General features: G+C 37.5%; 1 protein-coding gene across 2 annotated transcripts in view; it reads right to left on the reverse strand.

Annotated features, from left to right (window-relative positions):
- ZFYVE9 (zinc finger FYVE-type containing 9) overlaps positions 1-23,696 on the reverse strand; it is a 163,249-nt gene that overhangs the window by 48,722 nt on the left and 90,831 nt on the right. For both annotated transcript variants that reach the window (XM_051999696.1, XM_051999695.1), the window contains exon 4: positions 20,113-22,193. In XM_051999696.1, coding sequence (XP_051855656.1) covers positions 20,113-22,193 — 2,081 coding nt within the window. The remainder of the gene's footprint in view (positions 1-20,112; positions 22,194-23,696) is intronic.

A 23,696-nucleotide genomic window follows, 5' to 3' on the forward strand; every position in this document is an offset into this window, starting at 1 on the left:
TATAAGTCTCATCTTTCCATATGTAAGACTATAAAGTTTAATCTTATTGAATCTCTAAGATATTTTTTTCTGTATTTTTTTTTTAAGTTTCTCTTCAATCTCCTAAATAAACCTACCAAAGAGAATGGCCATTGTGAATATTTTACATACTTACTTCCAATTAAGAATCGCCACCCTGATCTCAATCTGAAGGACTATATTCAGTTTTGTTAGGTGGGCAAATTCTCAGTTGTAATCCTAGATCCTTTGCTTTCCAGAATATCATATTCCAAGCCTTTTGGTCCTTTAATGAAGCTGCTATAAAGTATAATCCTGATTGCAGCTCTATGATATTCAATTTGTTTCTTTCTGGCTGCTTGCAGTATTTTCTTGTTGCCTGGGAGCTCTGGAAATTGACTATAATATTCCTGGGAGATTTTGTCTTGGGATCTCTTTCAGAAGGTGATCAGTGGTTTCTTCCAATTTCTATTTTGTCTTCTGATTTTTCCCAATGATTTCTTGAAATTCAATGTCCATATTCTTTTTTTTTTTTTAATCATGGTTTTCAAGTAGTCCAATCATTCTTAAATTATCTCTCATGAATCCATTTTCCAGGTTGGCTGTTTTTCAAAGAGAAATTTCCTATTTTCCTCTATTTTTTCCATTTAAAAATTTTTTTCTTTATAATTTTTCCTTTTTTTTTCTCTTTATTATTTTTTGATGTTTCATGGAGTCATTAGCTTTCATTTGTCCAATTATAATTCTTAAGGAATTATTTTCTTTTATTGAGTTTTTGTGACTCCTTTTTCAAATAGTCAGTATTACTTTTTAAGGAATTACTTTCTTTGGTGAATTTGGATATCTTTTTCCATTCTTTAAATCAAGCTATTTACTTTTTTTTTCATGATTCTCTTGCATTACTCTCATTTCTTTTCCCAATTATTCTATTTTTCTTATTTTATTTTTTAAATCCTTTTTGAGTTCTACCATTGTAACGATTGTAACTTTTTATGGTCAGGTGTTTTTGTTTTGTTTGTTTATTCATTTTTATGCCTATTTTGTGACTTTTTACTTTATTTGAGTTGGGCACTGTTCCTAGAGTAGAGAGGGGCCTATCCCAACCTTCTATGCTGGACTAAGGCCTGCCTGCAGACTTTCACCGGAGTACGTAGCCTGCTGCTGATTTTGTTCACAGAGCCAGCCACATTCCCCTTCCATCTTTCCTGCTGACCTTTTCCTTGAAATGAAAAACTGCCTCACTATTCAAAAATTGCTTGTAAGGCATTATTGCAACGTCGTCTGGAGGGGAATTTGGGAAGTGATTCAAGTGAGTTCCTGCCATCATGGCTCCAGAAGTAATGTGTGTTATTTAACTTCTATCAGAGTGCTTGCTGTCTTGGGAAGGGGAATGGTAAGGGAGGGAAGGAGAAATATCTGGAACACCATGACTTGCAAAAATAAATGTTGAATCTGACCTCAGACACTTAACAATTTCTAGCTGTGTGGCCCTGAGCAAGTTACTTAACCCCAAATGCCTCAGCAAAAAATAAAATAAAATAAATATTAAAAACTATCTTTACATGAATTTGGAAAAATAAAAAACTGTTGATAAAATTTTTTAAAGGCCTGTGAATTCTTGTCTACGGTGCTTTCCAATATACTACACTATATAAAGATAATGAAAACAATTATGAGCCTAATAAAAGAACAATTTCAATTTAAAAAAGAAGAGACATAGGTATTAAGAAACATAACTAGAATTCAAATCCAACTTTTCTGATGCCAAGTCTAGGTTTTCTCCACAAAGTCACACGACCTCCATATGCTATCAGAAAAGTACTTTGTAAACCTTAACGCATTAAAGAAATGATTACTGATTCTAAGGAAAGGATTACCCCTATATTACATATACATAGATACATTTTTCAGAATTTGGAGTCCTGATATTTGAAATCATAGATACAGGGGGAAAAATTACACATATCCATGCTTTTTCAAAAAAAAAAAAACAAAAAAGGACTTACATGTAAAAGGTGGAAATTTTAAAACTCTTACAGCAAACAAAAAACTTTTAAAGTCACAAGAAATTGAAAGACAAGACACTGAAAGATATATGATTGCTCCTCCAAGACAGTAAAAGATAGTAAGTTCAAATAAAAAAGCTTTCAGCTGTAATTGGCTTTTATGTACATCATTACAAATGTGATCATCTTGATGGGCTTCCTGTAATCTACTTTTCTCACAGAAAAAAAAAGCTCTGCTATTTTAAGCCCATCTCTAATTATATAAGAGGATTTGATAATGTACATTATCAAAGCAGAAATTACCCTCAGTAAGTGGGGCTCCACCAAATCTCAGCCAGGTTTACAGTCAGGCTCCTTAACCTTAATTCATATTTTAAAGAAAAACATGATTATTGTAATAGCTTACAAAAAGAAAATGCTATGGGTCTTCCAAAGACCTGGAACAGTCAATGCTCATAAATGTGAACTGAACCATATATTACCCATATTATCCAGTCAGTACCTAAATCTTCAAATAAAAAAGAAATATCCTCAATTAGTTGAAAAGCCTTTATTAAAAAGACCTACTAGCACTAGGCACTGTGCTGAGCATAGGAGATACAAACAAGGTGGGGAGAGCTAATTCCCATTCTCAAGGTGCTCACAGTCAAATGGGGAAGATAATATGCAAAAAACTGTATAAAGAAGATACAGACAGGATCATAGTTTCAGAGAGATTCAGCACCACATTAGGAAAAACTTAAGTCTACTAAACCACTCCTTCTTGGGGTCCCAGAGACAGGTGAAGTTTTCTTTTTCTTTTTTTCCCCTTTAATTTATTTGTTTATTTTTGCATTTCAACTTTTATCCTTGCAAAACCTTTTGTTCTAATTTCCCCCCCTTCCCTCACCCCCTCCCCTTAAATGGCAAGTAGTTAAATATATGTTAACATGGCAGAAATATGTTAAATCCAATATAGGCATACATATTTATACAATTATCTTGCTACACAAGAAAAATCCAATCAAACCAGAAAGAAAATAGAATGCAAGCAAATAACAACAAAAAGATGAAAATACTATGTTGTGATCCACACTCAGTTCCCACAGTTCTCTCTCTGAGTGTAGATGGCTCTCCTCATCACAAGATCACTGGAAATGGCCTCAATCATCTCATTGTTGGAAGGAGCCACATTCATCATAACTGATCATTGTATAATATTGATGTTGTGTACAATGACCTCCTGGTCCTGCTCATTTCACTCAGCATCAGTTCATGTAAGTCTGTTCCGTCCTCTCCGAAATCATTCTGCTGATCCTTTTTTATAGAACAATAATATCCCATAACATTCATACACCATCACTTATTCAGCCTTTCTCCAGTTGATGGGTATCCACTCAGTTTCCAGTTCCTTACCACTACACAAAGGGCTGCCACAAACATTTCTGCACATGCTGGTCCCTTAAGATCTCTTTGGGATATGAGCTCAGTAGAAACACTGCTGGATCAAAGGGTGTGCATAGTTTGATCACCCTTTGGGCATAGTTCCAAATTGCTTTCCAGAATGATTGGCTCTATTCACAAATTCCACCAACAATGTATTAGTATCCCAATTTTCCCACATCCCCTCCAACTTTCATCATTATTTTCGACATTTTTGACAAGTGAAGTTTTCAAACACTCAAAAACACACACATGTCTTCAATACAGAATTAGAAAGAGTCTCAATGGCCTATTCCATTCCTGACAAGGAGTCATCCAATCTTTGAAGACTTCTTGGAGAAAAGCAGCTCATTTCATTTTGGAACTGTTTTGATTTTATTAAAAGTTCCTCTTCCTGGAAAGACTTACATGAACTGATGCAGGGTGAAGTGACCAGAATCAAGATAACATTGTACACAGTAACAAGACTATGTGATGATCAATTGTAATGGACTTGGCTCTTTTCAACAATGTAGTGATTCAAGGCAATGCCAACAGATTTGGGATAGAAAATGCCATTTGCATCCAGAGAGAGAACTAACTGAATGGAAATGGATGGTATTTTCACTTTTTTTGTTGTTATTGTTTGATTGCTTTTTACTTTTTCTTTCTCTTGGTTTTTTTTTCCCTTTCAATCCAATTTTTTTGCACAACATGTAAAACTGCACATATTTAACCTATATCAGATTGCTTGCTGTTTTGGAGAGGAGGAGAAGGGAGAAGAGAGAAAAATTTGGAACATGAAGTTTTACCAAAATCTATGTTGAAAAGTTTCCTTATATGTAGTAGCAAAAATAAAATACTATTTTAACAAAGTTCCTTTACTTCAAGCTTCAGTCCAATTCTCTGGAATAACCATCCCATTTTAATCCCTCCCATCCCAATGACAAATAGTAGCCTTGCTGCTAGCACATCACTTCTAAATGATCTTTAGATAATAGAGTCTCTGGGCTTTCATGATCTTGGCCATCCTCAGGATGAGGCCCCGCTTGCCCTTGTCTTTTAATCTTAAGAGATGCTTCCTTGAACTTACCACTATATGCTAACATGATCTCACTTAGGACAAAGACAGCAAAACCTTGTTTGGACACTATGCATTTCTTACACCATTACTTAGGCCAGCTTAAGAACTTAAAAATTCAGATTTTCTAACATCTAAAGCCCCAGGGATTCTAAAGAATGACAAGACAGTAGAACCCATCAAGACTGTACCTGAATAAGAAAGCTCTCTTATGACCTAGCTCCCACATGGTAACACAGCTCTTGTGGAAAGCCCCTAGTGAGATACGAAACAGACCATTGCACTCTGGAGACCTCTCATTGGTCAGAGAATATAAACTTCTTGAGGACTAGGACTGTCTCTTTTTGTTCTTTGTCCACATTTACATCCCAAATGCTAAAAACAGTGCTTGGCAATAAATGATTAACAAATGCTGTTTTCCTTCCAATGAAATCTCTTGATTCTAATACACATCTTAAAATTCACTTTTTTGGTTTCTAGTCTATTTAAAAAGCCAAATATACCAAACTTTTCTTGAAACTCCCCCACCCCAACCAAAAAAGAAACCAAACATTTAATAAGTGCCTAAAGAATAAGAAACAAAATTTAATATATTGACATGTTCCTATCAGGAAAAATGCCATCCACATCCAGAGGGAGAACTATGGAGACCGAATGCAGATCAAAGCACACTATTTTTACCTTTTTTGTTTGTTTACTTTTCTTTTTTTGTGTTTCTTTCCTTTTTGTTCTGATTTTTCTTTCACTACATGACAAATATGGAAATGTTTACAATGGCAGTACATGTATAACCCATGTCAGATTGCTTGCCGTCTTCAAGAGAAGGAAGAAAAGAAAAAATCTGGAACTTGAAATCCTACAAAAATGAATGTTGGAAATTATCTTTACACGTAATTAGAAAAATAAAATACTATTGGGGGGGAAAAGGTATTTGGAGATGTTCACTAATATAACTCACTCTCAACTGTTACCCCCAAAACTTTAAGATTCAGATGGCAGGAATATAAATCAGGAGCTTTGGCTGTGGCTAGGTCAAGCAACTCCTCCCACTCCAGACATCACTCTAATTCTGTTTCTAAACTTTGTTCCATTTTTGTCTCTCTCTTTCATCTCTGATTTTTTATAGTTCAGTAAAAATTCAAAAATTCTTAAGGTTCTCTATTTTTTTAATTACAGGAATAATAATCTTCCATAGGGTGGTCCTAAGGAAATGCCTCAACCACATAAGAGTTCAATGTCTTGCCCAAGGATCAAAATCTTTAGTAACTGATACAGGATCTGAATCTAGGTCCTACTGACTCCAAATCCAGCTCTCTATAGATTATATCAAGCTTCTCCATTTTGAATCACATAAGGGGGCAAAAAAAGACCTTGGGTCAAGGTCTTGCCCAATGTCACAAAGAAAATATGCTCCATTTGCTAAATTAGATGATTCTCTTCAATCTGGTCTGTCTCAACTACTTAATCAAGATTCCTTTAGGTTGAAAAAAGTCTATGTAACAGTTAAGCTTCCCTTTGTGCCATCTGCAATTTTTCCATCTCTACTGGAATTCTAATTCTCAGAAAATTTCTTTGGTCCTGTCAATGCCACCAGTAGCAGAGTGACACTGTTAACAAGTTTTGTGACAAGAGCAATGGATTTCAACCACATTTTAACCCCTCAAGTTCCTCCGAAGAGCGGCCCCGGCTCTTGTTCTAGGAGGTTCTGGGCTCCCAACTGGCCCAGCTTCCAGGATAGGAGTACTATCACCCTTACTATCGATGACCCACACTCCGAAGGGCTCTTCACCAATATGGCCCCAGAAAAATAAGATTTTTGGTTATAACAATTCCTGAAGACTACCTTGCCAAGACAGATGGGCAGTAACTAAGGTATGAATGAAATCCTCCCCTTCTTAAGTACTGAAGTACAGGAGGAGGATGGGTGATGATACAGGGCCTTTAGGGAAGAATCTGCCTCACAGAACACCATGAGATCAGATGAACAAGTATCATCACCCCTATTTTTATAAAGGAGGAAACTAAGTCTTGGTGATCTGATAGAAATCTCAGAGCTGCTGTCTCTGACTTAAAGAATTCCAGTGGCAGAGAATCTTGTACCACTAGAAGCAGGCCATTTCAGATGGAGAAGCTTTATTTGCTGAGAAGCTTATTCTAATATTAAGCCACAATCTGCCTCTAGATAACATCCACCTTTGGTCTAAGTTTAGGCCTTTAAGAACTAACTGTCCAAGTCTATATTGTCATTAACTATGACAGACTTTAGCATTAGGAGAGAACACAAGGATTATCTGATTTAACCCCTTCACTTTACTAGAGAGAAAACATCCAGAGGATGACTCTGCCTTCCCAGGGTCACAAAGAAGACAGTGATAGAGCCAAGGACAGAACTGAAGTTAAGAGATGTTAGCATGGACAGAGTGCCCAGTCTGGGGCCAGGGAAAGAAGTTCAAATCCTGACTCAGGTACCTAGTGGGACCCTGGGCAAGTTACTTTAAACTTTTGGCCTCAGTTTCCCTAATTGTAAAATGATGTTATAACAACACGTTCCTCCTGGGGTTTTTGTGAAGAACCAGTGAGCTAGCATTCCCAAAGCTCCTGCAGAGTGCCTGGCATGGAGTAGGCTCCATAAAACGGACAGTTATTTGCTATTACTTTGGGCCTCTACGCACTCTAGCACTCAGACTGCATCACTGTGAGTCCTAAGCACAGATTCACTTTTCTAGAGACTAAGCCAAAAACGGCCCAGCCGTTTTCACCCCCACTCAACCAAACTACGAATGACGTGACAACATTCCTGCCCTTGAACATGCCCAAAGCACTTTACAGTTGACCTTGCAGGAGAAGTCCCACTGCTATCTCCAATCTAAGGGAAAGAAAATGGAGGCTGAAAGCGGTGAAGTAACTTCCCCCGGATTCAGAGGGAGGATCTGAACTCGGGGCTTCCTACCTCCAAGTTTATAATTTCATCCTCAGCAAACCCAGTGCCTTTAGTGGACTGTGGGACCTCTAGGAAAAGAAAACTGTTTCTCAACAGTATTTATCAGGCTGGGCCTTAAGGATACAAAAAGGAGGTGGCCCTAACACAGGCACCCTGACAACAAGAAGAAGACAGGCAGATGTGGAGGCAAGCTGGGGAGGGGGAGGCCCCAGCATTGTGGAGATATCTTGTACTAAATGTTCTTACTACACCACCCTAATCAGGCTCACTACAAGAAACATCCTGACAGGGTTAACCCTAAGATCCTAAGGGAATGTAGCCATCACCTCTGGGGACCCAACCTAATAGTTCATTGAAACTAATTGGGTTGAAAAAAGTAGCATCAGAAATTGAGTAATATAATCAATATCAAACAACACAAGTCCTGGAACCAACTGAAGAGCTCCTCCCAAGATGGTATCACACCATAAATATTCTTTGAGATCTGCCAGTTGCCAACCCAACAATTTCACTTTTTAAGCCCATAACTTCACTTTTCTTCATAGCAAAAAAAATAATGAAGAAATTTGTCAACTGGATCATTAAAATTTTAACAAAACCTACAGCATTGCCCTGTTCTACTAGTCAAACAAACCCACCCAAAAAAGGAAATGAGAGGGAAATGACCTATTCTTGAAGCCATGCTATTTCCCTATATCAGAGAAGGGAATAAGCATTTATAGTGCACCTACAATCTATTAAATACACTGTAAAGCACAAAAAAATCTCTCATTTGGTCAATTTCTTTTTTTTTTTTAAGATATTCACTGATCAGATTATAAACAATACATTCTAAAATCTGCCAGGAACCAAATGTTCACTCATCTATATCCTTTGTCAATATTATTCCCTTTCCCTTTTTTAGAATATCCAAACATTTTCACATTCTACCAATCCTAAGAAATTTTTATTGTTCTCCAAAATCTTCCAAAGATCAGACACAGACACAGTAAATCAGCCAATCAGAAAACAAGCCCTAATGTGTCTCTGTTGAATTCTATTCTACAATCTGGAACTGCCAATTAGACATCTCAACTGAATGGACTACACATATCTTAAACTCAACATGTTGAAAGCTAAACTCATTTTTCCCTCTTCCTAACTTCCCTATTGCAGCTGAAGACACCACAATCCTCCCAGTTATCCTGCTTGAAATCCCAGGTACCATCTCTGACTCCTCCCAAGTCACCTGTTGACAAGGCCTGTCAATTTGATCATCTTCTCAAGATGACTTCTCCTTCAGCACTACCCAATACCCGAATGTAAGCCCTCTTCACTCCACTGCTGCATTCTTTATTGTTGGTCTCCCTTGTCTCAAATCTCCCCACTTTAGTCCATTCTCGATCCAGTGTTAAACTGATTTTCCTAAAACACAGTCTAACCATGTCATCTCCCAACTATCAAAAATAAAATCTTGGTTAGTGATTCTTCCTGTGCAACAAGAGAATTGTTCAGTTCTGCACACATATACCGTATCTAGGATGTTTAACATGTACAGGACTGCTTGCCATTGTGGAGAGAGGGAGGGGAAAAGTCGGAATAGAAGTGAGTGCAAGAGATAATGTTGCAAAAAATTACCCAGGCATGGGTTCTGTCAATAAAAAGTTATAATTATGAATAAAATAAATTACAGTATACATGTACATATATTAAAAAATCTTGGTTAGTGTTCAAAATCCCATATAATTTGGTCACCCTCACCATTCTTCCCTCCTTAAATTGTAATCTAATAATACTGACTTGATCTTCAATCAAGACCCTCCGTCTCCTGACTGGCTTCAGACTGGCTGGCTACCCCACTATGCTTGTAATGTTGTCTTCCCTTATCTCTGCCTCCTGGTTTCCCTGGCTTCCTTCAAGCTCCAGAGAAAATGTCATCTGATCTCCTTTAACACTGATTACCTTTGCTCTTGATCTTTTTTTCTATTTGTTTTGTTTCCATGTTATTTTCCCCAATTGCTGGCAAGCTCCTCGAAGGCAAGGGCTAACTTTTGCCTTTTTTGTGTCTCCACCACTTAGCACAATGTCTGGCACACAAGAGGCATTAATAAATGTGTACCAATTAATATTAAACACTTACTATCAGTTTGGCACTGTGCCAGGAACTAGTGATATGATGAAAAGCAATAGCAGTTCTTTCCTTCAAGGGGCTAGCATTCTAATGAAGAATAAAAATCTGAAAATTACTAAGTTCATGCATAGGTTTGTATAGGTTTGACAGAATTTCATCTAGTCAATAAAATATTTATAAAATACCTACTACTTGGGAGATACTATGCTAAATATTAGAAACACAAAGAGTGACAAGTCCCTGCCCTTAAAGAGTTCACAATCTAATGGGGGAGACAACAAAAACAAACAAAAAAACAATGTTACAAGCTATAGAGGATACAAGCTATCTTTAGAGTAAACAAGAAAGAAGAGGGAAAGTCACAATTAAAGGGATTGATAAAGGCTTCTTTTAGAAGATGGGATTTTATTGGTACTTGTACAGGGAACCACTGGAATACAGAATGGCATTCATAGTCAGACCTGCACTTTAGGACAGTCACTTTAGTGGCTCAATGGAGAATGGACTGGAGCGGGGAGAGACCTGAGGCAGGGAGACCCCCCCAGGCGGCTATTGCAATGGTACAGATAGAAAGATAAGAAGATTTGGATTAGAGAAGCAGCAGTATGAGAGGAGAGATGTTGCCAAGGTGAAATCAAGAGGCCTTAGAAACAGATGAGATGGGGGGGAGATGTCAGAGAGAGTGAGGAATTAAATTTGATACCTACTTAATCTGAGAGGTAAAGATAATTGTGGCTAAGTGTCTTGATTCCAACAATAACTAGGGAGAAAAAATTCCTAATTTCCAATGTTTTAGTGGGTTTTAAGGTACCTATTTTCTGTCTCAAGTTATGAATTCCAAGTGAATGCTGTGCCATTATCGCCCACAAATATTCATTATTGTTATTTCCACTGTTAAATACTCTAAGATGAAGTTGACATCCAACAAGAGCAAAACAAAATTATTCTACTTTGTCAAATTTAACATTATTTTGCAAAATCAAACGTTCAGAATTGTCATGTTTCATATAGCCTGATAAATTGAGGTTTCAGAAAATTATACCTGTGTTTATAAGCCCTTCTCTTCCGAGAAGTTCAAAGATTTTTACAGACATTATCTCATCAATTGTTACAACATCCCTGAGGTAAATGGGAGTGGGAAGGAAAAAGATTCATGAATAACCAATCTATAAATTCATTATGCCTTTCATAGCAGGATTTTAATCATACTTTATTTTTAAAAATCACCTACACAACAGAAACTATCTATTATTAACCTGTTTTCTCCTTTATCTCACAAGAAGGTCTAATTCAGATGCTGCAATATTGGGATACTTGCCTATCCTAAAATTTATATCTTTCCTTTACAAAAGATATTTTTCTATTTTAGTTTTTTTTTCTTAATTCTGATCTTAACAAACAAAATGAACACTTCCATGTAATAAATAAATCAGAGAGAACTGTACATAAAACTGAGTCTATATTATATACAACCTGCTTTCTTTTTAAGCATATAGTTCAATATGTAGCTTTCTGCTTGCCCATTTCCTTCTGGCTTTTCTTCTTTCTTGTAAATCCTTTAAAATGACAATCACTTTTTCTTTTTTTTCTCTCTCTCTCTGCCCTTTTTCAAACTCCTATTACTACTTCCTTTCTCATACCTCTCCCAATTAATTTTTATTAAATAAAAGACTCTCATAACAAATATGCCTCTCATAACAAATTCCCTCACTGGCCGTGTTTTTAAAAAAATATGTATGTTTTATTGTACATCTTTCATCCATTGCCTTTTAGTCATTAGGGGAAGAGCAAACTTAACTTTGGCTGTTTTTCTTTACAATATCAGTGTTGTTGTATACATCCTCCTCCTACTTGTCACCGTATTCTATCAGTCTTTCCAGATTTGCTCAGGAACTACTCATCTTATCATTTCTTTGAGGCACAATTATGTTTGTATGTGATATATATATATCATATTTATATTTATTTATATATGACATATATCATAATTTGTATGTAGGTACAGTAGAAATTCCATCTTTAATTAAAAGCCTTCCCCCAGCCCTTAATTGATTCTAGTGCCTTCTCTCCATTTCCTATCTTATATAGAGCTTGCTTTTGTGTATTTGTTTACATTTTATCTCCTCAATTAGATTGTAAACTCCCTGACATCAGAGATTGTTTTTGCCTCTTTTTTATGTTCAGTGCTTAGCGCAGTGCCTGGTATATAGAAAATGCTCAAAAAATGCTGAAAAATTGATAAAGTGCATGATTTGTAGTCAGAAAGAGCTGAGCTGGAATTCTTCTTCAGACACTGGGTGACCCTATGTAAGTCATTTATTGTCTCTGTGCCTCAGTTTCCTCATCATAAAATGAGGATAATAATAGCACCTATCTCAAACTTACTGTGAGGAGTAAGAATTAACCTATATTTGGAAAACAGAGTATTATATAAATACTAGCCATGATGGTGATGATGATAATGTAATCCCCTAAGTGAGTGGTACTCTCTTATTTAACAGTTCTTTTTTACAACAAAAATAATTTCTATAAATATTTTGGTATATATAGGTCCTTTTTCTCTGATTTCTTTAGAGTGCAAGCTAAGTTGTAGAAGCTCTAGGTAAAAGGGTATGCATATAAAGCAAATTATTTCTTAAAATGAATGATCAGAAAAGCATTAAGTGCTTATAATGTACAAAATACTGTGCTAGGGATATAAAAGGGAAAAGTAAGATCTCTCTTACTCTCAAGGAGCTCACATTTTAATGGAGGAGATATGTAAGTAAATATATTCCTACAAGATAAAGATGAAAAATACAAGTTTCAGGTACAAGTCAGGTAAAAAGATCTTATGGTCCTGCAGGCACAGCAGCAACCATCACCTTTACTGTCACTTTCACTAACAAAATCCTAAGTTTCCGATGTTGAACCATTTGACAAGGCCAAGATCTTTGGCAATAAGAACTTTCTTTTCTGGGTCTTTAGTATAGCTGTGGCTTTTTCTCAGGAGAACAGCTGCTGGGATTCTGCTGGTCAAAAAACAATGATCTGGAGGAGGATACTGTTCCTGCGGTCACTGGGGCTCAAGGCTGAGCAGTCACCATTAAGATAGGAGGCCAACTAGCTGTACCAGATCTAAAACTTTATTATAAAGCAGCGGTCATCAAAACCATTTGGTACTGGCTAAGGAAAAGAGTAGTTGATCAGTGGAATAGGTTACGTTCACAGGACAAATAGTCAATAACTATAGCAATCTACTGTTTGACAAACCTGAAGGCCCCAGCTTTTGGGATAAGAATTCATTATTTAACAAAAACTGCTGGGAAAACTGGAAATTAGTATGGCAGAAACTAGGCATTGATCCACATCTAACACCATATACCAAGATAAGATCAAAATGAGTTCATGATCTAGACATAAAGAATGATATTATAAAAAAATTAGAAGAACATAGGATAGTTTACCCCTCAGACATGTGGAACAGGAAGGAATTTGTGACCAAAGAAGATCTAGAGATCATTATTGATCACAAAATAGATAATTTTGATTATATTAAGTTAAAAAGTTTTTGTACAAACAAAACTAATGAAGATCAGATTAGAAGAGAAGCAATAAACTGGGGAAACCTTTTTATATTGAAGGGTACTAATAAAGGAATCATTTCTAAAATATATAGAGAATTTACTCAAATTTAAAAGAAATCAAGTAATTTTTCAATTGATAAATGAATGGTCAAAGGATATGAACAGACAATTTTCAGATGAAGAAATTAAAACTATTTCTAGTCATATGAAAAGGTGCTCTAAATCACTACTGATCAAAGAAATGCAAATTAAAATAACTCTGAGATACCACCACTTCACACCTCTCAGATTGGCTAAGATGACAGGTTAAGATAATGATGAATGTTGGAGGGGATGTGGGAAAACTGGGACACTGATACATTGTTGGTGAAACTGTGAACAGACCCAACCATTCTGGAGAGCAATTTGGAACTATGTTCATAAATTTATCAAACTGTGCATACCCTTTAATCCAGCAGTGTTACTACCGGGCTTATATCCTAAAGAGATCTTAAAGGAGGGAAAGGGACCCACTTGTGCAAAAATGTTTGTGGCAGCTCTTTGTATAGTGGCAAGAAACTGGAAACTGAGTGGATGCCCCTCAATTGAAGAATGGCTGAATATGGGATAAGTTATTGTTCTGTAAGAAATGACCAGCAGGATTTCAGAGAGGCCTGGAGAGACATACAGGAACTGATGCTAAGAGAAATGAGCAGGACCAGGAGATCATACATGGCAACAAGACTATATGACATAACCCACACTTAACACCATATACCAAGATAAGATCAAAATGGGTCCATGACCTAAGCATAAAGAACGAGATTATAAATAAATTAGAGGAACATAGGATAGTTTATCTCTCAGACTTGTGGAGGAGAAAGAAATTTGTGACCAAAGATGAACTAGAGACTATTACCGATCACAAAGTAGAAAATTTTGATTATATCAAATTAAAAAGCCTTTGTACAAACAAAACGAATGCAAACAAGATTAGAAGGGAAGCAACAAACTGGGAAAACATCTTCACAGTTAAAGGTTCTGATAAAGGCCTCATTTCCAAAATATATAGAGAACTGACCCTAATTTATAAGAAATCAAGCCATTCTCCAATTGATAAATGGTCAAAGGATATGAACAGACAATTTTCAGAGGATGAAATTGAAACTATTACCACTCATATGAAAGAGTGTTCCAAATCATTATTGATCAGAGAAATGCAAATTAAGACAACTCTGAGATACCACTACACACCTGTCAGATTGGCTAAGATGACAGGAAAAAATAATGATGAATGTTGGAGGGGATGCGGGAAAACTGGGACACTAATGCATTGTTGGTGGAGTTGTGAACGAATCCAACCATTCTGGAGAGCAATCTGGAATTATGCCCAAAAAATTATCAAATTGTGCATACCCTTTGATCCAGCAGTGTTTCTATTGGGGTTATATCCCAAAGAAATACTAAAGGGAAAGGGACCTGTATATGCCAAAATGTTTGTGGCAGCCCTGTTTGTAGTGGCTAGAAACTGGAAATTGAATAGATGCCCATCAATTGGAGAATGGCTGGGTAAATTGTGGTATATGAATGTTATGGAATATTATTGTTCTGTAAGAAATGACCAGCAGGATGAATACAGAGAGGCTTGGAGAGACTTACATGAACTGATGCTAAGTGAAATGAGCAGAACCAGGAGATCACTTTACACTTCGACAACGATATTGTATGAGGAGGTATTCTGATGGAAGTGGATTTCTTTGACAAAGACTCAGTTTCAATTGATAAATGATGGACAGAAGCAGCTACACCCAAAGAAAGAACACTGGGAAACGAATGTGAACTATTTGCATTTTTGTTTTTCTTTCCGAGTTGTTTTTACCTTCTGAATCCAATGCTCAGTTCTGCACACATATATTGTATCTAGGATATACTGCAACATATCTAACATATATAGGACTGCTTGCCATCTAGGGGAGGGGGTGGAGGGAGGGAGGGGAAAAATCGTTACAGAAGCGAGTGCAAGGGATAATGTTGTAAAAAAAATTACCCTGGCATGGATTCTGTCAATATAAAGTTATTATAAAATAACATAAAATATTAAAAAAAAAAAAGACTATATGACATAAATTCCTATAGGCGTGGCTCTCTTCAACAATGAGATGGTTCAGACCAGTTCCAATTGTTCAGTGACGAAGAGAGCCATCTACACCCAGAAAGAAGATGATAGGAACTGAGTGTGAATCACAACATGTATTGTATTTAACATATATTTTAACGTATTTAAAATGTATTGGACTACCTGCCTTCTAGGGGAGGGGATTGGGAGAAGGGGGGGAAAATTTAGAACAGAAGGTTTTGCAAGGGCCAATGTTGAAAAATTATCCATGCGTGTTTCGTAAATAAAAAACTATAATAAAATAAATTAAAAAAAAAAAAAAAAAAAAAGGGGAGGCCAGATAGCGATGATGGTGGTTTACTACTCCTGGCACAGGTTGCCTCCTCCTCCCAAGTGCCTTGCTAGTCCATCCTGGCTAGCTGGCCCACCTTGTGACAGTGGGGCTGCAGTGTAGGGAAAATTGAATCTTTCTCCAGAGGATCTGCTCCCCAGGAGGAGAGCTGTAGAGTAAGGATACAGCTGGAAACAGGGTTAGTGGTTTGGAGCCAGTTGTCTCTCCCAAGCCACTTAGGTTGATCTACTAGTCATTGGCTATCAGTTAGCAGTTAATGGTGGTAGAAGCAACGAAGGCAGTCAGAAGCAGGTCTTTTCTCCAGAGTGATTATTTTTTTCAATGCTGGCTGTGGGAACAAGCTCTTTAGTTCAGTGTTCTAAACCAGAGATCTCCATGAAGATCTGAAGAGAGGTTATGGTCAAGCTGGTGCTAGTGGTTTGCCTTACCTGGCCCATGAGGGCTCCTACTTCTACCTCAGAGTGGCCTGCTGCAAGAAATGACATTTGGAGGGATGGTGCATCATCATGTCATGAAAAGCATTCAACTGTCTGTGGCTAGAAACTTGTTTCCCAGTTTGATACAGGAAGAAAAATAGAAAAGCAATAATTCTAATCCCAAAACAAAAACTTAGAATTTAGTAGCTGACTCCCTGACAGTTTAATCTAACAAAAGCAATTTGTTAAATATGATTTCTCTTTCACATGATATCTATTCAGTTCTGGTCTTTTAATTAGGAATATTTAGAAATCTTATATTTCATTATATATCCATTTCCCCCCTGTAGGTTATTCTTGGTTATAAGCTTATATCCTTTGCCTTCTTTAAACTTATAGCTGCTAAATCTTGTGTGATCCTAATTGTGGTTCCCTAGTGCCTGAATTCTTTCTTTCTGCCAATTTTTAATATATTTTCCTTGAATTTTGATTTTGGCTATAATATTTTCCATTTTGAAGTTATCATCTTCATAAAGTGATATCTACTTTGTCTTCTGACCCTTAGATATCTGGGCAGTTTTCTTTAGTAATTTCTTGAAATATGATGTGTCTAGGCTCTTTTTTGGTTCATGGTTTTCATTTGGTCCAATGAATCTTAAATTATTTTTCTTCAATCTATTTCTCTGGTCAAGTGCTTTTTCTATAAATCAAATTTCTGCTATTTTTTCAAAATTATTTTTTTAGTAAAGTTTTGTACCTTTTTTACCAAACTATTCTTTTCTCATAACTTTCTTTCATAGCACTCACAACTTTTCCCCATTTTTTTCCTCTACTACTCTTGTATAGTGTTTTAAATCTTTTTGAATTTTTGTTTTAATATCTTTAATGCTTCTATGAATTCTTGTTGGGCTTGTGTTCAATCTGCATTTTTGGAGGCTGTTTATAGGTTTTTTCTTTTTCAAGTTATTGTCATCTTTAGAGCTTCCATTATCCCAGAAGCTCTTATAGGTGGAATTCTTTTTATGTCTGCTCATTCTTCCACCTGATTTCTTGTTTTTAGATTTCATATTATTGCTAAGAAGAGGAAAAAGGAGAAATATGTGACTAAAATTCTTTTCTTTTTGTATTTTTCTGTTGTTTTCTTAGCTCAGTCTGTGAATCTGAAAGTTCTGAATACTTCCAAAGTGGGGGAAAGGTATGTTTCCTATCTTCTTGTTCTGAGCTCTCCGAGTTTCTACTATGGGTTTGTCTGTTAGCTTGTACGTTGTTCAGTTTCAGTATACTGCTAATTCACTAAGAGGTTCTGCAGATTAAGAAATACTAAATTGTTGCCTCCCCTCCCACTTTGGTTTGGGTCTCCTGCTTCACTTATTCCATTGCAGTTTACATGCTGAGCTAAATATAAGACCTGAATCAGTGATCTGCTTTTTGGCTCAGATCCACACAGATACATTTCCAGAACTTATTCTATGATGAGTTATGGTCCCTGTACATAACAATTCCTCTCCATCCTGTTCCTCAATGAATCAGAATTGGGTAATGGGTGAAAGAATTGCCTATATACCTAACACTAGTTCTAGGATTCCCTGAGATCTTTTTTTAACCCCGCTATTTCCTCTTCTCGTGCTCTGACTCAGTTCCCTGATTATTTCTGGATGCTAGACTGCTCCCCATCATCCCCACCATCCGTAACTGTGCTCCTGGTCAGTATCGGCCCCATTCCAGCATCCACAGAACCCTGTTTGTCTTCCTAAGTTGTTATGGGCTAGAAAAATGACTCACTGTGATTTCTCAGTTGATTTTCTCAATTAGAACTCAAGACTGGTACATTTTGTGGGTTGCTGTAAAAGACACAGGCTGTGTTAGACAAAAAGGATTCCTCTCCCTCAGTTATCCTGACTTGTTTCCTCTTGCCAAATGTCTATCTCATTCATTCAATGTCTATAACTCTAGATTCTTCTTATATACTTAATTATACACCGATATGTACTTGCTGTTGTTCAGTAATTTCAGTTGGGCCAATTTTTGTAATCCCATGGGGGGTTTTCTTGGCAAAGATATTGGAGTGGTTGGCCATTTCCTTCTCTAGCTCATTTTACGGATGAGGAAACTGAGGCAAACAGGATGAAGTGACCTGCCCAGAGTCACACAAGTGTCTGAGGCCAAATTTGCATTCAAGAAGATGAGTCTTTCCTGACTTCAGGCTCAATACCTATGCACTATGGCACCACCTAGTGGCAAACGGTGACCTACCCAGGGTGACAGCCAGTAAGTGAATGAGGACTCATTTGAAGTCAGGACTTCAGGCTTTACACTCTGCACTATGGCGCCACCTAGCGACTCACTGATGTGTATACTTCTCTGTTTCAACACGTGTTCCCTCAATCTATTTTCTCTCACATGATGTCCATACAAACATAGTAGTAGACTATATATACAACAGGTGCTTAATAATGTTTGAAGGAATGACCTCATGCATTTTCAAAAACAGAACTGGAAAACTAGTTAGCTCAGTCTTGCAAAATGTGTAAGTTCAATTTTATTTGCTCCATAATTCCAAGGTAGATCATCTAGTTTATGAATTATGTAGCTTCTTCAGTTTTTGTTCTTTGCATTCTCTATCTCTTGAGTAAACAGATCATTGGTACTGAAGAAAACCTTAGAAAACATCAAGTTCAACTCCCCCATGTTATAGGCAAGGAAGAGGAGATCCAATGGGGAGACATTATTTGACCTGAATTAGTCAGTGACTGATACATGGCTCCTGACCAGCTGTGCAGGGCACTCGTTACTACATCATGATACCATCATCAATAGCTTTAGACCACTAATGCAAAGATTGGGTCTCTCCATTCTTTCACCATAATCCTTTCAATTGCTTCCTACTGGCCCATTAAGTAAAATGCAAATTTCTTGGTCTGAAATTCCACAATTTCAGGCCACAGTTTTCAGGCTTCCTTTTTCTTTTTTGACTCCTCTTCATTACTCAATGTCGTAAGGAATTGACCTATGCTTAATGCCCTCTGTTTTCTTCTCAATGCCTTTTATTCACATTTATTTCTTGAGCCTTCTAAGCCTCTCATATTCAGCCACCAATGAAATTACCAGGCTCTAAAAGCCCTGTTCAAATGCCATTTTCTTTAAAAGGAAGACTATTCTGATCTCCAGAGTCAGAAAAGATTTTTCTTCCCTAAAAACCTCATACAACATGTGTTCACATCCTATTATATTGCACCACTAGGTCAGTTGTGGATGTATCACAATCCTTTTACAAGATTCAAAAGTTCTACCAGGGAAGAGATTGTGTTTTAATTAGAGCCCTTTTTAACTCTAGCACATAGTACATACCCGACCTGATGCTTCAGGTCTCCACTGAATTTAATTTAGAAATTAAATTAAGTTAGATTAAATAAATATACTAATCAATTTTCCTTCTGGTTCACTACCCTTAAGTAAAATAAACCATGAGTATAACAAGAGGTCACTGTTTTCAGTAGAAATATAGCTCTGAGACATTTCACTTTTGCTCTCCTGCCAGAAAAGTGTATAAGCAAAGACTAATTTTTGAACTAAGGTAAAGAAAGATCAGAAGTTATCAAGTGATACATGTAGAAAAGCACATTATAGACCAATGGTTTTAACAAATTACTTATAAAAGAAATAAAAAATCAAAACTGAGAGGGACAGACTACAGTACAACTTTCAACTTTACAATAATTTTGAAAATTATTAAATGAAATTAATCATAAAATTTTCCAAGTCAGTAATATTTTATAATAAAAAAGATAAAAGTAATAAGAATGACCAGCTTCCTTATTTTTAAATGGTTCACTTAACCAAACATGTATCTCTTTAAAAACCACAGAATTAACACTTCCTCAATTCTTGCTCTTTAGACAACTGAATCTGTTTAATCCCAACCAAGTTGATTTATACTTGAGATTGATGTGTATCGTACCTTTTTGCCTGGCACAAAGTAAGTAGTAAGATGGCAAGCTTAATAAAGACTTATTGATCGGCTCATTTCCTGATGAGCTTAACACTCCCTGGTTGCCATAACAACCACCACTAAGTTCACTTCTTCCCTTCAAAAAGGAAAGATGGAATCTGGACTGTGCTTATTTCTAAGATCCTCCGAGAACCTTACCTTTCCACATGCTCTGCAGTGATGCCTCCTCTTGGTGAAGGTGAACCTGGCTTCACATTTCATGCAGTTCGGAGCCTGAGAATCCGGGACCCACACAGGAGCCACCTCGCCCAGAGTAGTGAACGGCTTCCTAGTAGGAACACCAAACTGACTGGCTCTGAGATCGTTATCAGGGCTGTCGGAGGCCACTGCAAGGCACGGGCTACTAGAGACCACAGCCTCGTCCTCTTCCACAAGGTCCCCGTTTGCGTTGGCAATGGAGGAATTGAGCGTCTCATTAGGGAACGTGGCTGCTTTGGCGTTTTCCCCTGACTTTGCTTTCCCAAACCCCTCATTTTTGTTTTTAGCATGAGTGCCGCCATGAGCAGGGAGGTCATTCTGCAAATGTTCTGACAATGGCTTTGGAATCTGCAGCTTGAGATTGGTGGGCTGCTTCGGTCTGGCCCCGCCAAAGGGAACACTGACGGGGGGCACGTTAGCTACTGCTTGAGGGGTCGACTGCCCCTGAACGGATGGGATCTGACTACCGAGACTACGAACATAGTTTTTTTTCATTTGGTCAATAGTGCTGCTTAAGACAAGCCCATTCCCTTCTGGGGCCTCATTTCCTCTTTGCTCATAAACATTCCCATAGCATTCTGATTTACTTTCCTCAATTTCCTTTTCCTCTGTGACTGAATCTTCCTTGGAGGGTAAAGTCTTTGGAATACAAGCAATAACTGGGTTTAGCATTCCATAGGAATCACAACCATTAGACAGAGAATTTGCTCCTGGCACATCCAGAACAGCGGGGAAACCATACCCCTCGAGCTCTTCTATACACGTTCCTTTTAGAAGGATCCCTGACTCTGCCCCATTCTCCCCACTGTCACTGCAAGCCTCCGCGGGCTGGCTCCTCGGCAGGAGCCTCTCACTCTGTCCACTCGGTGGGCTGCTACTGATTTCATTAGGAGTTACTTCCTCTGACACTGAAAAGCGCCCCACCGTCCCGAGTGATTCTGCCGTGTCCAAAGTCTGTCCGAGTTCACAATCTTCCCTTTCATCTCTCCTGGGCTCACTGGGGGAAAGCCCACAGGAAACCTGCTCACAGCCATCACCTGTTTCAGACACGTTCAACTGGGTAGGGTCAGTGAACAGAGGGAGCTCAGACTGAAAGGGTTCTCCAGCTGTTCTCTCATCTAGAGATTCCTCTTCCATTGAAACCCGCTCCCTCAAATGGGTAAAACAATTTGTAGTCTCTAAATCTGTCCTGGGGCAGCAGGTTTTCCCAGCAGAAGCCTCAATGGGTATACATGTCCCCTGCACATCAGCAGCAGGACTTTCAGCTGTTCTCTGTGCTAAAGTCACTGCACTGGTCCCCCCACTTGCAGTTCCTAAAACGGGAGGGTCTCTACTTGTATTAATATCATCTTTTAAATGAGAGAGGGAACAGACATTAGAGTGACTCTCTGGTGAAGCATTACATAATTGGCTAACGGGATCAGCCTGGGCATGCAGCTGGTTCAAGTGGACCCCTGATTTCTCTGTGTTCATGTCTTTTTCATCGGCCCCATTGATAGTAACACTAAAGGGATCACTCTGTCTGTTTTCATTATCCAGTGTAAAGCTAATAGTATCCATCAGCGAATGGCTATTGTAGTCATGACAATCCAGTAAATCGGCACTTGGCAGAGTCCTTTTGTCACAATTATGCATGACAGCTACAACAAGAATGTTTTTATCTTCAGGGAGACTGTCTCTATTCCCAAGTTTCTCCTCTCCTCTGTCCACAACACCACACTGATCATCCCAGTGACTGCTGCTCTTCATCAGCTGCTCTTCTATAGAAGCCTGATCTTCAATGCACATGGTGGAAGTCTCTGGCTTTAAAACACTCTCTCTTCCATTAGGACAGTGGTCCCCTCCTTCCACAGATGGAAGGAGGGGACAACAAGCCCGTGAGGAGGTTTTCTGTGTCCGCTGCGACTCACTTGGAATTGCTGTTTCATTCACACTGGTCAGATCTGGACTAAATGACAGCAAATGAGGGTCTAGAAGCTGATTCCATTTTTTATCCAATAATGCAGGAGAAACTGTCTCATCTGAAAAATAAATGGTTTAAGCAATGAATAAGTTGGCAACATTACACCAAAACAAAGTTGATTAGCAGAACTTCCTGTTATCTTGGTCAAAAATAAGGCTATTAAGACAAAAATGCCTGTAATTCTTGGCTACAGATAGGAAGACATATTTAAACTTCTTTCCTATAGTTATGTATTCTAAATCTTAACCAAACAGGGAAACCTTTAAAATCCTAGAGCCTACAAGCAAAGAAGGTTGGTTTTTTTTTTTTAAATACAAAATCCTTAGCTCAGTTTGAGCTTGGGTCTTGTCTGCTATTCCAGACCACTGCAAATATAAATAGAATATTACGATAATTTGAATGAAAAGTTCTAGTTTCTATGTCATTACCTAGATCTGAATTTTAGCAAACAATGTTTTCAAGACATTCATTTACTAGTGAATTTTCATTACTGAGGGGTAACAAAATGATGATAAGAAATTTGAGAAGCTCAGGGACTTCTTGTTCTAGCTCAGTTAGGTAGTTTGCTACTTAGGCAATAAATAATCACTGTGGCTGTTATGTATGTAAAGCTTTAAGACTAAATAGCTCTTGTTAAATATTACCTCACTGGCTATTCACAACAACCTGATGAGGAGGGACAATCTACATTTTACAGATTAGGGACACTGAAGACAAAATGACATTTAATAAATGCTAAAAGCAGAATCCAGATCTCTTACTAACTCTAAAAAACCATCATCCAACCATTCTACATCTTTCTCATTTCTCTTCTTTGGGCAACAGTTTCCTCATCAGTAAAATGGAGGTGAATGGACTACATTCTTTCTAAAGACATTTTTCAAATCTTCAAAACATCAAGTTAAAGCTACACGTGTAACCCAGAAGTGCTCTCAGTCTCTATTTCCTTATCTTTAAAATGAGGGGTTAGACTAGATGGCCTCTAAGGTCATTTCTACCTCTAAAACTATGATCCTATCATACATGAGAACAATGATCATTTAGTTTAATAAATGGAATCAATTTAATGCAGATGTGGCAAATGATGGCTAAAGAGTATAAGACATTTGACTGCTCATTCTTACTCTCCTTTGCCAGATCTTCATCCAGGTGAACCCTATTAACTTGAGTGTCTCCCAGGGGTCTGTATTGGATCGTGTTCTCTTCTCCTTCTATATTATTTCACATGATTTTAATCACTCTTATGGATTCAACTATCATCTCTCTTAGGAAGATTCTCAAATTTACTTATTCCGTCCAAGCTTTTCTAATCTCTTATCTCCAACAGTCTCTTATTTCTAGGTGTCTTATAGATGTTTTAAATTCAACATGACCAAAACTGATGTCCTCATAACTATTCAGGATGTGAATACCAATTCCCCAGGCTCATAACCTAGCTGTATTGTCAACTTGCTCATTCTCTTTCAACTTTCCCCTCACCCAAGACCTGGTAATTTCATCTTTGCAGCATCTCTCAAATATGCTCCTTTTTCTCCGACGTAACCACAACTAATGTGGGACA

Source organism: Antechinus flavipes, chromosome 4 (genome assembly GCF_016432865.1).
Source record: "Antechinus flavipes isolate AdamAnt ecotype Samford, QLD, Australia chromosome 4, AdamAnt_v2, whole genome shotgun sequence".
Lineage (NCBI taxonomy): Eukaryota > Metazoa > Chordata > Mammalia > Dasyuromorphia > Dasyuridae > Antechinus > Antechinus flavipes.